The 20,824-nt window shown below is 46.4% G+C and overlaps 1 protein-coding gene across 1 annotated transcript in view; it reads left to right on the top strand.

Annotated features, from left to right (window-relative positions):
- Window positions 1-20,824, top strand: part of ACAA2 (acetyl-CoA acyltransferase 2) — a 37,420-nt gene that overhangs the window by 1,335 nt on the left and 15,261 nt on the right. The window contains exons 2-5 of the mRNA XM_075586171.1: window positions 6,688-6,854; window positions 7,754-7,882; window positions 12,391-12,507; window positions 13,459-13,606. Coding sequence (XP_075442286.1) covers window positions 6,688-6,854; window positions 7,754-7,882; window positions 12,391-12,507; window positions 13,459-13,606 — 561 coding nt within the window. The remainder of the gene's footprint in view (window positions 1-6,687; window positions 6,855-7,753; window positions 7,883-12,390; window positions 12,508-13,458; window positions 13,607-20,824) is intronic.

Here is a 20,824-nt window from a genome sequence, read left to right as displayed (position 1 = left end):
CGTGTCCACAGTATAACCCCCCTTGTCCCGTGGTCAGCGCTGCCTCTATGTGAGAGTACTCGTGTGTGCACGTGCGGAACGTTACCTGTCCAGTGCGACGGCACCTGGGCGTTAAAGGGTCTTCGCACAGGATCAGATGACCTTTCTAGCGATGTCCGGTTCCTCCGGGGAGATGATCGGTCAGGGCGGTCCACCCTTGGTACAGTTCCGCTCTCTCTCTGCGGAGGAGGCTTAATCCCAAGCCTCTAGATGGGAAGCGCAGTGTCCGCTGTGTCCCTAACTAGCACTTGTGATAGTAAGGGGCAGGATCCTTATTCTGGGGCCTGTCCCTGAAGCAACACAACCTACTGGGTGGCTCAGGGCTAACTGGAGCCTAGGGGGCTGCTGGCCTAGTGCAGTGAGTCACTGACTCCTGCACCCTCACTTCCTTCCCCTAGCCTCTCTTGGCACCGACTAGCGTGGGCTCAGCGCGCAAAATGTATCCAATCTCCTCTGCAGGGAGATCATGCAGCCCTATTGGCTACCTGGCGTTACCTGACTCTGCCCCTGTGCACCCTGGGGGCTGTATTCTTCTTGGGAGCTATTCTCCCACTGGCCGCCTCGCGCACACTTCCTTTGCGCATGCGCCAACCTCCGTAACGGCCACCGGCTGCTGAGACCCATTGCGCATGCTCAACCGCAATGAAGATGGAGACGCCCCTCGCGGGAGCCGCCGGGGGCCACCGGAGCGCTCCCTGCTCGGCCCCCACCCTCCTGGAATGCCTTCGGGGCTGCCGCTTGGCTCAGGCAGCCCCCACCATTTCTCCCGGCAGCGGAGGTAACGGGGGTCGCGGAGCAAATGGGGGGGAACCTGGCTACATCAATATAATTTAGGTTTGTTTTTGACATGCTATTGTCGATGGATCGTTCTGCTTCCAGTTTTTAGCTAGAACTGCCTTAGCTGAGGACAGAATATGTATCATAAGTTTGTCTACATTCCTCTCTCTATCCTCTATCGGTTTTAGGATTAGTACTGTCTCTATAGTCCGTGGGCAGTCTAGTCCCGTAATTCTCTTTGTTAGTCTTTTAATTTTTCTCCAGAATATTGCTATCGTCGGGCATGTCCACCGAATTGAGCCTATTTGGCCGCAGATGATCTACCTTGTCTCTTATATATTTCCGTCCACTCGTACACTTTGACAAAGTTCCTGCTAGGAACGAAACGCGTCAGAGTTTGCTCTGCAGCGAATTTCTGTGTAATATGCACAAATAAATACTTTTTTATTATTCATTGCGTGTCTGCATTCATACCCCGGCGGCAGCAGTGAACCGCCTCGCAACCTTCTATTTTTGTACGATTTACCTTTGGGCTGGAGCACGCTGATTTCCTCTTCCGGTTCACAGTCCAGTGACGTCATCGCAGACCGGAGCTCGGCGAGTCAAGACTGTGAGTTATCTCCCTTCCCCTACCTCTGTGAGAGGATTCCTGAGTCCGTGGTTGACACCGGGTGTAGGAGGGCAGTGGCGGAGGGTAGCGGTGTACTTAGCCTGTGCTTCCTTGTTAGGAGACACGGCGGTATCACTGCTATTCATTCCTCCCTACCACAACTAGCCCCTACCCGTGTTAGTCATTAGCCATGTACTCTTAAGGGGTGTCATTATAATACTATTAGTACACGTGTGGTATAGTGAACGGAAGAGATGCTTATGGACATACAATTTGTGCTTTATGGATTTGGCTTTCTTGTGTGGGACTGGCTAGTATTCATTTAGTAGCATCAGTTTTTCTTAGGAGTGATCCTGGATTTTGTTGTTTATAATAGGAGAGTGTTGGATCTTGTTATATTTTGATGTTTTTATCCTGTCTGACTTCACCACATGAAGAAAGGAGTAATCCAGGCACACGGTCTTCTCTATATAGAAAATTTATTCCGCAATAAAACCAACGCTTCGACTGCCACGCAGTCTTTGTCAAGGTGAGGGCTGACGCGTATCTCTAAAATGTGTATATCTATATCTCAAATGGAAGTATAAGTGTATGCTCATTTGCATGTCTTAGGCTGAGTCCACAGAAGGACAGTCAGCGCTGAGCCGTGCGGACGCTCCGCGATGAGCCCCGTGCGGACGCTCCGCGATGAGCCCTGTCATCCTCAATGAAGATGTCTTCAGAGGGGGCTCCCGCAGTCGTGCTGAGGCGCAGTGATTTTCAACAGACAGCAGAACCTGTTTCTGAGCGCGCTGTCGGCTGAAAACCTCCTATCAGAGCGAAGCAGCGTCAACGTGCCGTGACGTTGACTTCGGCGCATCGCGGACTATTGGCCCAGTGACGTCAGTGCCCCACCTCCCGATCGCGCACGCTGGCTAGTTCATGCAATTGCTCCTGATTGCGCAGACGAGCTTCGGCGTCAGTGCGGAAGAGTGCGGCTCCCCCCTCTATGGACGCAGCGTTAGGCTGAGGACCCGCTGCGGTCTGCGGCACGCGCAATTGTGTGCGGGCCACCAGCCCCTTACCTCAAGTCTGCTGGTCCCCGCTGCATCCTTCCGACGGGGCTGACTGCGTGCTGTGAAGCGTCAGCCGGCCGAAGTTACAAGCTTCTGGTGATTAAGTGCTGGCGCGTCACGTGGTGCACGAGTCAGCCAATGAGGAGGGGAGGAGGAGAGCTGCTTGCCGGCTTGTACGCATCTACCACTGACACCAGCTAACTCCCTCTCTCATTGCTACATTAATGCAAAACGAAAATGTAATTTTTGAGCACATGAAATATAAATATGGGCATGTTGTCTTCTCAGAACCCTCTGACTGCAGTGTTGTTAGTGTGCCTGTGTGTGTAATGGCCCCACCCTCCACGTCATGGTCGCGCCCACCCGACCCGTTTTGGTAACGCCCCCCATGCGCCGAAACATGTTCACTGCAGACCGCAGATAGCATGAAGTGCCTCTCCACGCGCTGCCTGTATGCAGTGCGGGCCCGCTGTCTGTGGCAGCGGGGCCTAGACAGGTCTGCAACCCTGCCTTTCACCATTATCACCACTGCAGCAAGGGATTCTGGGAAATGACATGAAAGAGCACACAGTGCCACCTATTGCTTCAAAATATATATGTGCTCATTTGCATGTCATTTCCCAGATTCCCTTGCTGCAGTGGGAGCGCTGGGTGATAATGGTGAAAGGCGGGGGTGCAGACCTAAGACATGCAAATGAGCGCACAGTAATATTTCCATTTCTATATGCTTTACTGTGGAGGGTTTTTGTCACTTTTTTTACCCACCATAACATCTATATATATCTCTCTCTCCCCTCAGCCACACGTATGTGAAAGCTCTAGAGCTGCAACGGCCCAGCTGTGAATTTCTGTCCCTTATTGTCGCTTTTTGACCCTTTTTTATACCTCGCCAGGTCTCGGGGGAGTCTTCCCCCGTCTATCTCTTTTTTTGGGGGACTGTTGTGATATTAATCACACTGATATCAGTTCTAGCTGGACGGAGCTGCACCTCCACACGTCCTGCTAGCTTGATGTCTTGGCCATGCCCCCCCCCCCCCCCCACATGGCAAGGATAATGCACATTGTCTAACCAGTGTGTTGAGGTGTTAGGGTGTCCTATTGCAATAAGTCACCCAAATGTTATACTGTTTGAAAAGTGGACCCTGATTTATTGGATCCTGTATTAATTTTTACCAAGCACATTTATTTGTATTAATTTTTTTTTCTGTTTTTGAGTCACCAATGTGATGAATTATATGACTTCTGAGGTTGCTGTGTGGTTAAGGATTTGTATTTGTGTTCCTGGTCTCCACAATTATCCCTGCTAAATATTTGCTATTCTGCTTTTAACAGATTATGGGGCATGAAGCTTGGATTTTTAAAAAAATTAGTAAACAGCCATTGCAATTGCTTGATATGTGTTTGACCAGCGTTAAAACCTTACAGTTCTATATTCTGACCACTTGGGTACAGACAATGGTGAAGAGTGGGTCAGCTAGTTAGCTGTGTATTAAAGCTGCAGTTCAGTCTTTTTTTTTTTTTTTTTTACATTTATTTTTTTACTTCAATAGTTTCATGTGTGCAATCTCTAATTACCTAAAGAACTGTATAGCTGCAGGTCAATTCGTTCTCCATGTATTGATAGGTCGAAATTTGGTGACATATTAAAAGCTGGGATTTGTTTATAATCTGCTTGTCTGTCAGTGGAAGCTCATGAATATTCATGAGCACTCCTGCACTGACATGTGCTAGAGGGAGGGCAGGGCTGACAAAGGGGTGTGCCAGAGCTTGTGAAAATAGAATACAAGAAAATTGGTCTTTCAAAGTTTTTTTTTTAAAAACAGAAAATGCTAAAAGTATTTTTTCTTACTACAGAACTGATTTATTAAAAAAAACACACATGCAGGATATTGACTGAACTGCAGCTTTAAGGGGAAAAGCAGGGGATGGTAGGAAGTGATCAACTGAGAGCCATACTAGGGCTGAGTCCCCTGTGCCGCTGAGCACGCTCATGCTTGGAGAGCGGTGACGTCACCAACTCTCCAAGCATCCAAGCTTGAGCGACGGGTGTCCGTGCTATTTCGCAAGCGTGCGGGGGGGGGGGGGGGGAGCTTGCAGTCTAGCTGAGCGCAGTTCAAAGTCAGATTTATTTCTTTTTGTTTACGCAAGTGCCAAGCGTGGGTGAGCGTCCGTGCGCGCGCTCTGCGTGAGCAGGACATCAAAATTTAAATGGCCAGAAGCAACCTCGGGAAGCACCGCGCGCTCAGTGGCACAGGGGACGCGGACAATTAGACAAAAATGTGATGAGCAATAGTGATAAGTGGATGCAAACTGAAAGTGAATCAGAAAACGATGGAGACCACTAGGCAGTGTGCTCAGGGAGAAATTCACTTAAATGCACACCCCAGATGCTATAAAATATAACTTTTAATATAGTGTTTCCTTAAAACATATACTTATTCAGTGATATACAGTATAACAGTAATGAAAAAATTAACCCTTGTCCCATATGCATGTCACGTGCTCACAGATGTGCCATACGTGAAAATGCCATTAGTATTACTGTATTATTATTAGCATTAGTATTATAATTATTATTACCCAGAATCTGTGGGAGCATTGTATGTTTATGGGGAAAGCCCGTGTTGCAGTCCTGTCTGAGATGTGAATGTGCGCACACAAGGTATTTTTAAATCTGCGATGTGTGGGAAGTAATTTTACAAGAGATGTGTAAACCGTAAATTTGTAAGTAGAAATATTCCCCATATCTATTTAAATATATATTGATTTAGATGGATATGAGGAATCTTCCTCGCTGCTGATATACCATTGATGCAGTGAGTACATTCTGATGTAGCTGTTCTAATCTCAGTAGTTGCCCAGCCTTATTAAGCCTCGCTCATGTCTGGGTATCTGTCGTTCAGTCACTGGTCTTGGCTTCAAGACTCGTACTCATCGACTTCTGAATTATTCAAGTGAAAGGTCATCTTTGGAGGCCTGGTTTACATTGGGTAGTATTGTTGCACAAGGCTTCGACATGACAAGCAGCAAAGTCATTGTGAAAAGATTTAACCTTTGGAAGCGATTATCTAAAGCAAAGGTTAATTATTGCCTCGATTCCTTGACTTTTTTTTAACTTCTGGACTGATCAAATTGTATAATGTATGTATACACATGCATTGCTGCTAGATCTCACTCTTACTGTAACTGGAAAAAGAAGCCAAATATACGTTTAAGAATCCTCGACGTTGACTTCCGATGTTCTAGATCTTTAGATCCGTAGGTTCTGGATTTCTTGATGGACGGAGGCTATCCTGTTCTGTCACATTATGGTGGCTAACAGATGCGCAATTGCAGTGTCTTGGAAACAGCCTGGTTTTCCCTTTTTTGTCCAAGTCTCCTCCAGAATACGGCATACTATGCTAATGGCAAAAAAATACCATAAAAATAAGACCCTTGGTGTACACAACAAAACACTTCAATTGTTTCTTTAAATATTGTATGAACAGACTCCCATTGTATATCTGATCTCTATAAAATGTGTCATTTAAAAAAAACATACTATTTCTCTGATTATCCACTTGGTTTTCTGTCTCTGGGGGGAAGGGGGGTGATTATCTTTCTCCCCTCTTCCCCCTGTGGCCCGTAAGTTTTTGCTTCCCTTGCCCTGATGCACCTCTTAATATGCTTACTATTTTTTAGTTTCTTTTTGTTTGGAATTCTGGTACATTAAGTAAAAGTGGTGTCACAAATCCTGGCGTTACAGGAGTGTATAGGGAACAGAGGATGACTATTGTGCACATGCCAGAAACGTATTGTTTAGTCGGCCCTAACCTTTGTTTTGGTGCTGAACCACATTCTTTGCATCTGTGTCCCTGGGTGCGAGTCATTTTTCTAGCTGACTGTGTCCGGGAAACCGTATTGTCCCAGGTGTAAAAAGTCAATATGTGAAGTTTATTATTTTATTTTTTTAAAACGTGTTTTTATTTGCATATAATACCCCAGGTCTGTTACTACAGAATTCTCACCGTTTGATGAATACTGATTGTTTGCAGCAAAACTCTTAAGAGCTTACTCTGGTCCAAATACAGTTTAGAACTTGTACGTCCTTAAGTTTGGTATAAAACATCCCCCTTCATTTGTACAAAGCGTTCACGTCCTTGTGACCATAGACTGAATGTTTATCGTGAACTATTAATACGTTAATTTGTAACTTTCATTTTGCAGGTGTTTTTATAGTCGCTGCCAAACGAACCCCTTTTGGCACTTATGGGGGTTTGCTGAAGGATCACACTGCAACAGATTTGGGTGAAATTGCAGCAAAAGCCGCGCTCTCTGCCGGCAATGTATCCCCTGACATGGTGGATAGCGTTATATATGGCAATGTCATTCAGGTACGGTATCCTCCTGCTACATTCTATTACAGCCACATCTGAACAGGATCTGACCTGGCTGCTTTATGCTGCAGGCAAAATATGGTTCTGCAAAACATGACTAAAGAGGAAATATTCAAGGAAAGCCTGGGAAATGCAGTTACTGCGATGCCGGCTGCTGTTGCCTCTTTGACCAAACTCACCAAGTTGGTCAATCTGGTTTGAATATTTCTTTGTGATGAAGTGGTCGCTCAAACACTGAAATCTGACCCAAGCCTGTGCTATAAAGTAACCTTGTTCTGATATTTTGCAAACAACTTTTTATTAATTTTTTTGTTTTTTCCCCCCATTTCATTATGCTGTAAATTATTCAGGTTAAAAGGCAAACGCTTTAATATTTTTTTTTTAATTTATTATTATTATTCCCCACTTGAGCTGAACTGCAGTAGATCCTCAGCCCCTCTGGAATTCTTGTGATGCTGGTGACTGCCCCTCCTGGTGAAATAAAATGAGGGTTCAACACTCAAGCGCCAATGGGAAGCTGCAACGTGCAATCTGTTGCGGCATCCTATTGTATGGCCATTAGCGCAGACCAGTTCCAGAGAACCTGGAGGATTCCATCTTGTAAATAAAAGTGGGGTCGGGTAGCGGGGAATAGCTGCTTGAATTCCCAGTGTCTGCTCCTTGTTACCCTGCACATACCACTTTACCTCCCTGTGCTTTAGGCACTAACAGTACACAGCAAGTTCTTTGAGGTGGTGGCTCCTTGCGCTTGCAAAATGTTACGTACAATGCCAGCATCCTATAATTTAACATACATTCTTCTCTGGGGGGGGTGGGTTATGGGGTTGGAAGTGGGAATTGCCGCGGTGACTTTTTATTTTCAGATTAACGCTCCTCTCTTGGTTTTAATGTTCCAGACTTCGGCAGACGCCATTTATTTAGCGAGACACGTTGGCCTTCGCTTGGGAATTCCGATCCCCGTCCCAGCTCTAACAGTGAACCGGCTGTGTGGCTCCGGCTTCCAGTCTATTGTCAATGGATGTCAGGTACAAGGTCTCACTTTGGCGTTGGACCATTTCCCACGTATTTTCGGCACTTTGGAGATGTGTACTGTTTACGTTTGTGGGAGGATAAAAATAAATTCTACCTTGGGAGGAAAAAAAAACCTGTTTCACAGCATTCTGTACCTAGACGAATACAATTAAACCATTCCTATAAGTGCTTGTTCTTTATCTTGATCACCTTTTTCATGGTATTGGTCAAGTTAATAGATTTAATTTTTTTTTCAACCGTGTGTGTGTGTGTGTGTGTGTGTACTTTTTGATATAGAAAAATATTTCATTTCCTTTGCTCACTTTAAAAGTGTCTTAGAACTTGGTTATACTGTTTACAAATTTACGGCGGGGGAAAACAAAATGTATTTAACAGAATATTAAGCAAAAGGTTTGTGCAATTTGTTCCGTAGCGACTGCCTTGCCAAGAAATGACACGGAAATGGTCATATTTGTATTGCACCCTTATATAAACGGCGTTAGATGTAAGAAAGTTTGGGGACCCAGATGAGTAAGTAGTTAATGTAAGTTAGAGGACAGGGTTTTGCTGCTTCTATAAACAGTCGGCCCCAGAGTATCCTTTGGTGTGTTCGGGATGCATGTGCAGAACTGGTATCCTCTATCTCTCCCCTTTTCCCTCCCCTCCCCCCCCACCCCTGTACATAAAGCTCTTAAACAACTCTCCCAGCACTTCTTGATGAAAGCAAAAATACAAAATGTTTTATTAAATCATCCTTTTAGAAACTGTTACATCCACTTACCTCGTAGCGCAGCCACTAAGGGGGCTCGGCTGGGTGACGTTTCGGGAAGCAGTCCTTTTAGTGTGTTAGAAAGCAGACGTGTGTGCTCTATAGTGTAAAGAAAGTATAACACACTTTAGTACATGTATTTGAATAGTAGGCATCGCACTCGCAAGGGGAGATAAAGACGGCAAGTAGAGATACAATCCCAGTCGGCAGCCTGCACATCTCGGGGTTAGGATTCTGACCGTTTCCTTTCTTGGAAAGTCCACGTGGTATCAGTACAAAAAAATGGTTGGTTTTGTGAGAAATCAGCCAAAAAAGAATCCCTTGTTGCCAGGGGTGCACAAACTGGGGGCGTAGGATTATCTGCGGAGGGGCGCAGCGTTTAGAGGCCCTGTGCATTTCCCGAACGCATTTAAATTAAATGCCGGGGGAAGCGGCGAAGGCCTCTGTAACTTCACTTACTTTGGCTCAGACAGCTTCTGGCAACGTGTCGGCAGCGGGGCGCAGGGGATAAAAGATTGCGCACCCCAACGGTTGGGTGGGAAATGTAGTATCCGGGGGCAGGGCCGCCAACAGAAATCATGGGGCCCAGGACAAATGAAAGAAGCAGTCCCCCCCCCCCGAACCTATAGCGCACCTAACACGCAAAAATATTTTTTAGCGCACAACTTTTACTTAACTGTTTTCTTATTGTGATACAGAAAAAAACATTACAATGCAACATGTTTATTTTTATATTTTCAACAAAAGACAGGTGACTGCCTGGGTGGGTGGGTGGATGACAGTCACTGGATGGTTGAATGGCAGTGACTGGGTGGGTGAGTGACTGACTGGGTTTTAGTGACTGACTGGGTGGGTGGGGTTTAGTGACTGGGTGGGTGAGTGACTTGGGTTAGTGACTGACTGGGTTTGGGTAGATTAGTGCCTGACTGGGTGGGTGCGTTAGTGACTGACTGGGTTGGTTTTAATGACGGACTGGGTGGGTTTTAGTGACTGACTGGATAGGTTTTAGTGACTGACTGGGTGGGTTTTAGTGCTTGACTGGGTGGGTGCGTTAGTGACTGACTGGATAGGTTTTAGTGACTGACTGGGTGGGTTTTAGTGCTTGACTGGGTGGGTGCGTTAGTGACTGACTGGGTGGCATTTAGTGACTGACTGGGTGGGTTTTAGTGACTGACTGGATAGGTTTTAGTGACTGGGTGGGTTTTAGTGACTGACTTTAGTGACTTTTAGTGACTGAGTGGGTGGGTTAGTGGGTGGGTGGGTTAGTGACACTTTGGGTGGGTGGGTTAGTGACTGACTTTAGTGACTGGGTGGGTGGTTTAGTGACTGGGGTTTAGTGACTGACATTTACTGACTGGGTGGGTGACAGCGACTGAGTGGGTTAGTGACAGTGGGTGGGAGACAGTGACTGGGTGGGTTGGAGACGTGGGTGACAGTGAATTTGGTGGGTGACAGTGACTGGGTGACAGTAACTGACAGTGACTGGGTGACAGTAACTGACAGTGACTGGGTGGGTGACAGTGACTGGGTGGGGTGACTTACCTTGACCGGGTGGGTGCAGCTTGTCGCCGGATGCTTTCTCCCAAACGCCCTCCCCCCAACGCGGATATCCCCGCAGCAGCTGTCCGAGGTGGGCTCGTGGGAGGGCGCGCGGGATGTGCTCTTGGGGGGCGCGCGGGAAGTTGGCCGCTGGGGGGAGTGCGGGGGGGTTGGAGCAGGAGGTGCACACGGAGGAAGATGGGTTGGTGCTTCCCCCTCCGTCCCACGTGGGGAGCGGGGGAGCTGGAGCAGGGGAGGCACATGGAGGAAGATGGGTTGGTGCTTTCCCTCCGTCCCACGTGGGAGCGGGGGGGCTGGAGCAGGAGGTGCTGGAGCTTCCCCCGTCGTCCCACGTGAGGAGCGGGGGGGCTCGAGCAGGAGGTGCTGAAGCTTCCCCCTCTGTCCCACTTGGGGAGCGGGGGGGCTCGAGCAGGAGGTGCTGGAGCTTCCCCCTCTGTCCCACGTGGGGAGCGGGAGGGCTGGAGCAGGAGGCGCTGGTGCTTCCCCCTTCGTCCCACGTGCGGAGCGGGGGGGCTCGAGCAGGAGGTGCTGGTGCTTCCCCCTCCATCCCAAGTTGGGAGCGGGGGGGCTGGAGCAGGAGGCGCACGTGGAGGAAGATGGGTTTGTGCTTCCTCCTCCGTTCCACGTTGGGAGAGCGGGGGGGTGGAGGCCCGCCGGCAGGACACCCTGCTTGCCCTGCGCATGCACGCGGGAAATCGCCACCATTTTTTTAAAACTTTATTTTTTTTTTTTTAATTTAATTACCTGGCGCCCGGCCGGGCCCCCCTGACCCACTGGGCCCGGGACTCCAGTACCCTTTGTCCCCCCCTGTTGGCGGCCCTGTCCGGGGTTCTCAATATCACTTCATAGGCCAGTTATATTTACTGAACTCGCGTTGTATGGCGATATATCCACAGCAGCGCTGCATTTTATGGACACTGGTTCCGCTATATCCTGCAATTTATAGATTGATATATAGAAACACTGCAGATAAGAGGAGCACTATAGTACTACTGTATGTGGGACTTGCCATACGTAACCCTATATACCTAACAGTCACGAATAATGCTAGACCTTATGTTGAGGATCACACTAATGGACACTAATCTCTATTGAGATCAGGCACTTTTATTAAGGCTGAACACGCTGTTGGCTACATGACAGTTGATTATATGGTTAAATATACCAAGCCTTCTTAAACTTTTGTACCTTAGCTGATACTCTGATTTTATATTTTATTGTGGTAGACACTCTGAATATTTAGAAGAGGGGGGATCCTGTGACACATTACACGGATGTTCTCTATGCTTGTGATATGTATGCATGGGACACCTTTGGCAACAATGCAACAGTGTTGCTTTGCGTATACTTACCGAGTCAATTCACAGTGAACATTTGACACTTATCAATCTGTTTCTTGCTGTGAAGCACACTATATCTGTTCACTTCTACTGACACATATTCCTAACACTATATATGTGAGATAATAGGATATGCTTTTATACCCAATATAGGTTGATTGTACCTTTTTTAAATGGCTACGTGTGATCCTAACAATTTATTAACCCCTTGAGGGGTGTTTTCCATTTCCTTACAACTGGGCATAACTTGTGGATCCACTTTCCCCCTCTTAGTTCCCGCGACACCATGTGTTTTATCTTCACATTATGTGTATATACCCTCACACCCCATATGCTCCCTTTTTTTTATGACCAATAAAGTTTTTTTTTTTTTAATTTTTTTTTTTAATATATGGATTTAAGTGCAATTCCGTATGAAGGGATATTGAGACCCTGGGATACTACATTTTCCACCCAACCGTTGTCTTCTGTGAGGGCAACATATAAGGGATTATTTTTTGGCAGATTTCTCTCAATCAACTTTTTTTTTCTTTTCTTTTTTCCCTGTGATATTATTATTATTATTATTATTATTATTATTATTATTATTATTATTACTACTACTACTATTTTCTGTGATGATAATAATATAAAGAATCCCCAAGGGGGGGAGAGGGAGGGTGGTGATTAAAAAGAAATAAATAACAGTATGTTCATTATTTTTAGCCAAATTACTGTACTAAAGGAAACCATAGTGTACTTCAAACTCCTAGCAGGTTCATTGTATATTAAATCGGTTAAAGTAGTACTCCTTATTTTTATTTCTTGCTAGAAATTGGGAAAGCTACACTGAGATATTTCTGTAATTTCATAGGAAATCAGCCTCGGCGATTCGCAGATTGTTCTTTGCGGAGGAGCCGAGAACATGAGCCAAGCTCCATACGCTGTTCGAAATATCCGCTTTGGGACGAAGCTTGGAGCAGACCTCCAGGTGGGATCCTTTATTTGTTTGTGACCTTTTTTTTTTGCTCTTCGTTTTATACTGCGGAATAAAAACAATTCTGTTCCTCCCCTGCATCCATGTGATGTTGGCGGCTTCCATTACCTTGTTCTCTACATCTTCCTTTTCTTTCTTGTATATGACAGAAGAGCCGGGTGGCGGGGTTTTATCTACTTCATCAGGCCGACATACAACGCCCATCTTTACTATTCACTCTGCCGTGAGAGAATGTCCAACATGACCCGTGCATACAACTACTGTATAACTTTGCTACAAAATGTCTGTATAAATCTGTGGTCATTTATAGTCATGCTTTAGGCTGGGAGTTGCCATCTCCAGTCTTTAAGGGCCACCAGCTGTCATTGACTAAGCTGCAGCCTGAATATCCTTCACCTGTCCTGTTGGTGGCCTTTTTTGAGGACCGGAGTTGGCCATTCCTAGCTTAAAGCCTAACTCATGGTTGCTTGTTCAAATGATCACATTTGTGACCACAATAAATATAAATTTAAAAAGGTCGTGTTAAAGCAGCAGTGCTAATTACAATTTAAATTACAAGGATAGGTAGTTTTTATATCTCTCTCTCTCTCTCTCTCTCTCTCTCTCTCTCTCTCTCTCTCTCTCTATATATATATATATATATATATATATATATATATATATATATATATATATATATATATATATATATATATATATATATTATATATATTATATATATATCTATATCTATATCTTTATATATATATATATCTCTGAAGGAACAATCCATTTGGGATCAGATTCTAAACATTTTTGTGACATTTAATTTCTTTCCATTTTTATAGTGGTACTACATTTGTAAATTATTCTCATTGCCAACTCGTCACCACACGCGTTTGGGGGATCTGTGGCTCCTCATGATAGTGAAGCTATAACTTTCTGTTCAATGTATGCATCTCACAGCTGGAAGACACCCTGTGGTCCGGACTTACTGACTCTCACATTAAAATCCCCATGGCAATCACCGCTGAGAATTTGGCTGAGAAATACAATATCAGCAGAGAAGATTGTGACAAATACTCTCTAAAGACACAGCAGAGATATAAAGCTGGTGAGTTTTATTTTTTATTTATTTTTTGCTATAGAAAGACTAATTTCCTTTGCTTACTTAGGCTAAGGCCCCGCTCCCAGAGTCAGCGCGCCCGCGCTGCAGACTGGCGGGGCGCTGACAGACACAGACCGCGATATGCGGTCTCTAGGGAGCGGGAGGTGGGCGGGAGTGGGAGGTTTGAGCGGGAGGGGGGCGTGGCTTGAGCGGAGGGACCAGCTACTCTCCCCCCCCCTCCCTCCCTCCCTCCACGGGCTCGGGCTGGCACTCATACACACACGCAGACACACACACACACACACACACACGCAGACACAGACACAGACACACACACAGACAGAGGCAGGCACTCACGCTGCTTTCACTCCACACTCCTCCCCACTCCCCGAAGCCTCTCCTACTCCCGAAGCCTCCCATCCCCATTGGCTCACAGCCACACCACGTGACGCGTCAACGCTAGGGATCACCATTCTCTTGTATCCCATAGCGGCTGACGCGCCACAGCGGGTAGTCAGCTGTGCAGCCAGGGGGGACCGGGACCGGCTCCGCAGGATTCCCCTGCTGGTGGGGAACTCGCGTGTGGCTGCCCGCGCCACCGAGCGCAGCGGGACCGAGGCCTTAGTGTCTTCAAACTGGGTCATCCATCCTTCCCTTTTTTTTAAAATTTATTTATTAGAACTATACTTTTAACAAAATGAAGTGGGGAAAAAACCATGCTTTCTCTAACGTCCTCAATGACACTACACACCTACTTTTGGGGTCTGTATATCTTTATTTATATAGCGCCTACAGTGTAGTCAGCGCTTCACAAAGATAATACAGCACAGGAAATGATAATAATACAATAGGAAATTAAATGAAATCCCTGTCCTGGAGAGCTTACAATATACAGATGCAGCCGCCAGTATTAGAACTCTTGCCTTTTAAATACTGGGGCAGCCTCACAGTAAATGCCTCAACATTTCTATGAGATTCTTAATGGCCCATCGGATTAACACAGCAGGGGTCCCATTCAGTTTGAATGGGACTGCAGGGACACCCTCCTGGTATGTTAATCTGATGAGCCATTAAGAATCTCACAGAAATGTTGAGGCATTTACTGTGAGACTACCCCAGAATCTCCCAGAATTTCCCAGGTACAAGTGTTCTAATACTGGTGGCTGCATCTGTAAGTGATGCGTTGGGAGACATACAGAGACAGCAGGTGAGGGGATAAGTGCAGTAGATGGCAGGGCTTGGCCACAATGGTTGGTAGGAGTGTGGGATTCTTTTGCGATGTGAGTTTTAAGGTTGGTTGATCTGAAATTAGATGGGTTAATACCATTGTCAGGGAAATAAGTGGCATGGAGGCGTGGGTGAGAGCAGGTGTGTGTGTGTGTGTGTGTGTGTGTGTGTGTGTGTATATGGCTGGGTCCAAGATTAGGCGAGAGAGATCCTCAGCAGCAAGAAGGAGTAGAGTGGGGAGGTGAAGAGGATTTGTGGGGGTGCTTTTTATTTAGGGGTGTAAAAGTTGTTGGGAAAGAGGTGTGGAAATAGTGGTGCAGTATATGGGCACAAGCATAGGTGGCGGGGAGGAGCGATGAAGAAATGTGGATAGGAGGGAAGTGGGGAAAAGTTTTTACAAAGGAATGAGAGAACTGCAAATAGGGAAGGCAGGGTGAGGGGGTAGAAGAGAGTTCCCAGTTATTGGAGGATAAGAGTAGGCATTGAAAGAGTGGTGTATAAATCAGGCCTGGCAGAACAGTGTAGCACTGAAGATTAAGCAGCAGCTTAGGAACCGAGTCTGACCATTTGTACACATCAATAGAGCATTTAGAAAGTCAAGTTCTCACAGTTGCAGAGTTGTTGAAGTGCAGAGTCCAGTTCTTCTTGTAGTCTTCACCTCCAATTCTACTTAAGATGTGACACAGCCAAAATAGACTGACTTCAATACTCCTAAACACATTTACTTGACTAATAATTAAGGGAGGGATTTGCCTATTGAACTCAGACATACCAAGATATGTTAATCAGATAAGTTCTGTTGCGATTTGGGGTTAAATTGCTCGAAGAATTCAACTCGGACAGCCATACCTTCCGCCCATGGGAGACGATCAGCAGGATAATACCTTCAGCCCATTTGGAGGGGATCAGCAGGACAATACCTTCTGGTAGGACCAGCCTCCAACTTAAGAGCTCTGAGACCCTACTGTAGCACCGTTGTTATTTTTGGTCCTACCTGCCTCGGTATAAATAGGGTTGCTCCTTCTCAGATGCCTCCATGAACTTTTAAGGTGACTCACACAGCCGCCTTACCATGGTCTGTTCTTGGAGCCGCAATGCTCGTAGTTGATAGCCAGGTAACACTGTGCCAGCATGTACGGGTGCAGCAGAGTATTGTTCCGTACGGGCCACTAAGCAATACCAATAATTATGTTGAAGCCTAGTTAGGTCAAAGCGGTATTGGCTTATGAGCATGTTCAGGAGACACTTAAAGTATGTATTGGAGCCATGGCAACAGACCACCCCCTGCTGCAGGTTGGGTTAGACGGGTCATCGGCCAATTACAAACATAGGATCAATCCAAACCCTTTATCAGAAAGTTAAGACACATTCACTGAGCACAAGAGGAAGTCTGGAGTTTCTCAAGTTAGATCTACTAAACCCAGAAAAGCTGTGGCCAAAATTAAGCACTGCTCTGCCGTTTGTGCTCTGTGATGAAAAATTGCCCCCTAATTACTCATAGAAAGCATGTCCTGATTGTATAAAGAATATTGCTTCTGATGACGCTCCAGCACAGATGACATTATTTTTGTTCCTGGCTTAAAGGCCCCGTTATGGAGGCATTTTGTAACAGCCACGTACGAGGCAAAGATGGCTGAACTGTAACGTTCCAGATCTCCCTCAAGGGATTCAGACATACGGGAGTTTTTTTTGCTTCAGATTGGAAGAGTTCCTCAGAAGGAGAAATTAAGTGTGTGACCATGTTACTGTCGACGCCGTGGATTAGCTCATTAAGGGTGTGTGAATGAATGACAATGAATATAGAAGACGTCCGAGAAGATTTCAAGATGGTAGATCGTGCATTTATGGAATCCAAAAGTCCGGTCGTCCCCAGTTAATCAGGCAACATCCAGATAAGCGATTCCATGTCAAAGTGTTTTTCTAAAATGTATCCATTTGCTATGCAGGATGCACGGCATGGGGCTAACCCCCCAAAGGTTGATTCGGTAGTGGCTAGGATCGAAGACAGGAGCACATTCCCTTAGAGGATGGTTATTTTTAAGATCCTATGGATCGCAGAATGAAAGAGGCTCTGAAGAAGCAATATTCTACTAAAGCGGCTTACAAACCAAATGGTTGCAATGATCTGCATGTCTGGAACTTTAAAGATTTGGATATCGGCAATGGAAGAAACTCTGAAGCAGGAGTCCCCAGGCAATGGCTCCATATGGATTTTAACACTATAAAAGAAGCAATTGGATGCCTCGTTTGATGCCGTATGACTGCCACATCTACAGCACTATCCATGTCAGCCAGAAGATCTATACGGTTAAAAACATGGGCAGCACATGCCTTGTCAAAAAAAACATGCTGGTCTTCTCTTTTTTTTTTTTTCTTCAGTTGAACGATTGTTCGGGAAGCAATTGACACCATCTTATCAAAGGCTTGAGTAAGTAAAGGTGTTTTTCTGACGCAGGAGGAAAGACAGAGAACAAGACATTTTCATAAAGGCAGGCAGTCCTTTTGCGTTGCTAGATCGGACAGGAAGAGGATATCACAAACATGTTTCAGCCAACCAGTCAAACTCAGGGGCATAGAAGTCAACTTGGCTCTAATCGGATGTTTCTAAAGCCCTTCTGAAATATGGAAGACCATATCCCTGAAAATATCTCCAGTAGGAGGAAGAATATCTGTATTCAGGGATGCATGGTTTAAGAGGACGTCAGATTCATGGGCTCTAGAGAAACTGTAGGGCATATCTTCTTGTGGCTAAGAATTCCAAGAGAGAACCTACTCTGGATATTGAATGTTCCCAGATGCAGATACACACGACTAGCTAACAAATGTCGATGACTGACTTTATTTATATAGCTCTTTTCTCCCACTGGGACTCCAAGCACTTCAGTTATAAAAAGGAAAAAGAGAAGAAAACATTTTAAGGTTATAAACGAGACCAAACAAGGAAATGTACAATACAGGATGAGATGGTATTGTAGCTATTAAATGGCGGACAGGTTATGGTTAATTAAATGCCTGGGTAAATGGGTAGGTATTGAGCTTGTTGATAAATATTACCAGAGAGGGGACATCTCTAACTGTTTGCAGCAAACTTTTCTAAAGCGTAGTATTGATTTCTGTTTACACCCTCCAATAAAGTTACAGAAAAATAAGGACTCTGTGAGCATTTAAAGCAGATGAGTTTAACTACCTGTTCCTACTCATTAGCTACAGTGAGCCTGGGCCAGAACAAGAACTATATACATATGATTAATTATTGTTTTGAAATGGTTTTTGATGCATTGCATCATGTTACATATCTGATCAAATTTTTTATTTAAAACATACAGCTAAACCCCGTTATAACGCGGTCCTCGGGGTCCACCCCGAGACCTCCGCGTTAGTAACGGGGTCGCGCTAATTTTTTTTTTTAAATGGCCGCCGCGCGCCTGATCGGGAGGGAGGGAGTTAATTAATTAAATAAATTAAAAAAAGTTTTAAAAAAATGGCGGCGATTCATCCCTCCTCCCTCTCCCTCTCAGCCCCCTCCCTCCCTCTCAACTCCCCCCCCCACCCCCGAGGTATGCCCCCGCAGGGCAGTGCCCCTCTCTGGGTGCAGGAGGGTGGGTTACATGTCAGCCGCACGTTGTACTCACGGTCACAAGTACAACGCTGCAGAGGCTGCAAAATGGAGACGGAGCCCCCAGGAGGAAAGCTGGGACCGGAGCCAGATGCTGCTAGAAGCAGGGGGGGTGGGCTGCTGACATGTGAGGGGGGGTGGGCTGCTGACATGTGAGGGGGGGTGGGCTGCTGACATGTGAGGGGGGGTGGGCTGCTGACATGTGAGGGGGGGGTGGGCTGCTGACATGTGAGGGGGGGGGTGGGCTGCTGACATGTGAGGGGGGGGGTGGGCTGCTGACATGTGAGGGGGGGGGTGGGCTGCTGACATGTGAGGGGGGGGGTGGGCTGCTGACATGTGAGGGGGGGGTGGGCTGCTGACATGTGAGGGGGGGTGGGCTGCTGACATGTGAGGGCTGTGTGCAGTGTGTGTGTGTGTGTGTGCAGTGTGTGTCAGTGTGAGCAGTGTGAGCAATGAGCAGTGTGTGGCAGTGTGAGCAGTGTGCAGTGTGAGCAATGAGCAGTGTGCAGTGTGAGCAATGTGCAGTGTGCAGTGTGTGCAGTGTGAGCAATGAGCAGTGTGTCAGTGTGTGCAGTGTGTGTGCAGTGTCAGTGTGTGCAGTGTGAGCAATGAGCAGTGTGTCAGTGTGTGCAGTGTGAGCAATGAGCAGTGTGTGTGCAGTGTGAGCAATGAGCAGTGTGTCAGTGTGTGCAGTGTGAGCAATGAGCAGTGTGTCAGTGTGTGCAGTGTGAGCAATGAGCAGTGTGTGTGCAGTGTGTGCAGTGTGAGCAATGTGCAGTGTGTGTGCAGAGTGTGTCAGTGTGTGCAATGAGCACTGTGTGTGCAGTGTGCGTGCAGTGTGCAGTGTGTGTGCAGTGTGTGCAGTGTGTCAGTGTGTGTGCAGTGTGTGCAGTGTGCAAAAAAAAAAAACATGACATGTGAGGGGGGGGTGGGCTGCTGACATGTGAGGGGGGGGTGGGCTGCTGACATGTGAGGGGGGGGTGGGCTGCTGACATGTGAGGGCTGTGTGCAGTGTGTGTGTGTGTGTGTGCAGTCTGTGTCAGTGTGTGCAGTGTGTGGCAGTGTGAGCAGTGTGCAGTGTGAGCAATGAGCAGTGTGAGCAATGAGCAGTGTGTGTGCAGTATGCATTGTGAGCAATGTGCAGTGTGTGTCAGTGTGTGTCAGTGTGTGCAGTGTGTGCAGTGTGCAGTGTGTGCAGTGTGTGCAGTGTGAGCAATGAGCAGTGTGTCAGTGTGTGCAGTGTGAGCAATGAGCAGTGTGTCAGTGTGAGCAATGAGCAGTGTGTCAGTGTGTGCAGTGTGAGCAATGAGCAGTGTGTGTGCAGTGTGAGCAATGAGCAGTGTGTGTGCAGTGTGAGCAATGAGCAGTGTGTCAGTGTGTGCAGTGTGAGCAATGAGCAGTGTGTGTGCAGTGTGAGCAATGTGCAGTGTGTCAGTGTGTGCAGTGTGAGCAATGAGCAGTGTGTGTGTGCAGTGTGTGTGCAGTGTGTCAGTGTGTGCAATGAGCACTGTGTGTGCAGTGAGCAAAAAAAAAACATGACATGTGAGGGTGGGGGGTGGTTTGCTGTTTTTAAAAACGGGAGCCACGGGAAAACCGCGTTATAACCGAATCGCGGTATAGCGAGGTGCGTTATAACGGGGTTTAGCTGTAATTGTTAACAGAATTTATTTACACCTACTCTTGGTAAATATAAATTAATGTTGTATTTTCATAGTCTGGCTATTTAATAATAGTATATCTGATTAACCTACATGATGCATTTTTGGGGTGACGTGATTCTGCGGTAACAGAATACAGTATTTCCAGACTGTATGGTTTACACCCAGTTGAGCTTCGTGGACAATTCGGACTCCCTTTTCTACTTCTTCTTTTGGCACACACAAATTATTTTTCAGTACATACTAGTATCTATTTGCCTAGCGCTGTCCATATCTGTGCCCCAAATCAAACGAAAAAAAATATTTTTGGAAGCTGGAAAAGTTTGACGTTAATTCACAGTGTCGCCATTAGCTGGAGTTACAGCTGCTCGATTTTATTGGGTTGGGGAAAGTATTTCAGATTCATATTGAAGCATTATTTCCGTCTTCACATTACCTGCTCTCACAGCTCTACCTCTGCATAATCCCACTTACTGCTTCCCCAACGCCAACTCCAGTGGTGGGATTCAAAAATTAACCGGTTCTCACTGCGGCATCTAACAGCATCTCCCGGAATCTATTTCCCTTCACCGCATTGCTATAACGTAATGCCGTAGCGTCTCGTTGCCATAGCAACAGATGTCACATGATGTTTCTGTCACGTGGCGTTGGCATGGCAAGGCAGCGCCATTTTGACACTGCGCGGCCTTCTTGAGAGGATTTGCAGGGAGATGTTGTCAGACG

The sequence above is a fragment of the Ascaphus truei genome, chromosome 1 (assembly GCF_040206685.1).
Source record: "Ascaphus truei isolate aAscTru1 chromosome 1, aAscTru1.hap1, whole genome shotgun sequence".
In the NCBI taxonomy this organism is placed as follows: Eukaryota; Metazoa; Chordata; class Amphibia; order Anura; family Ascaphidae; genus Ascaphus; species Ascaphus truei.
Note: the sequence above shows the minus strand (reverse complement) of the source record. Positions and strands in the feature narration are given on the sequence as shown.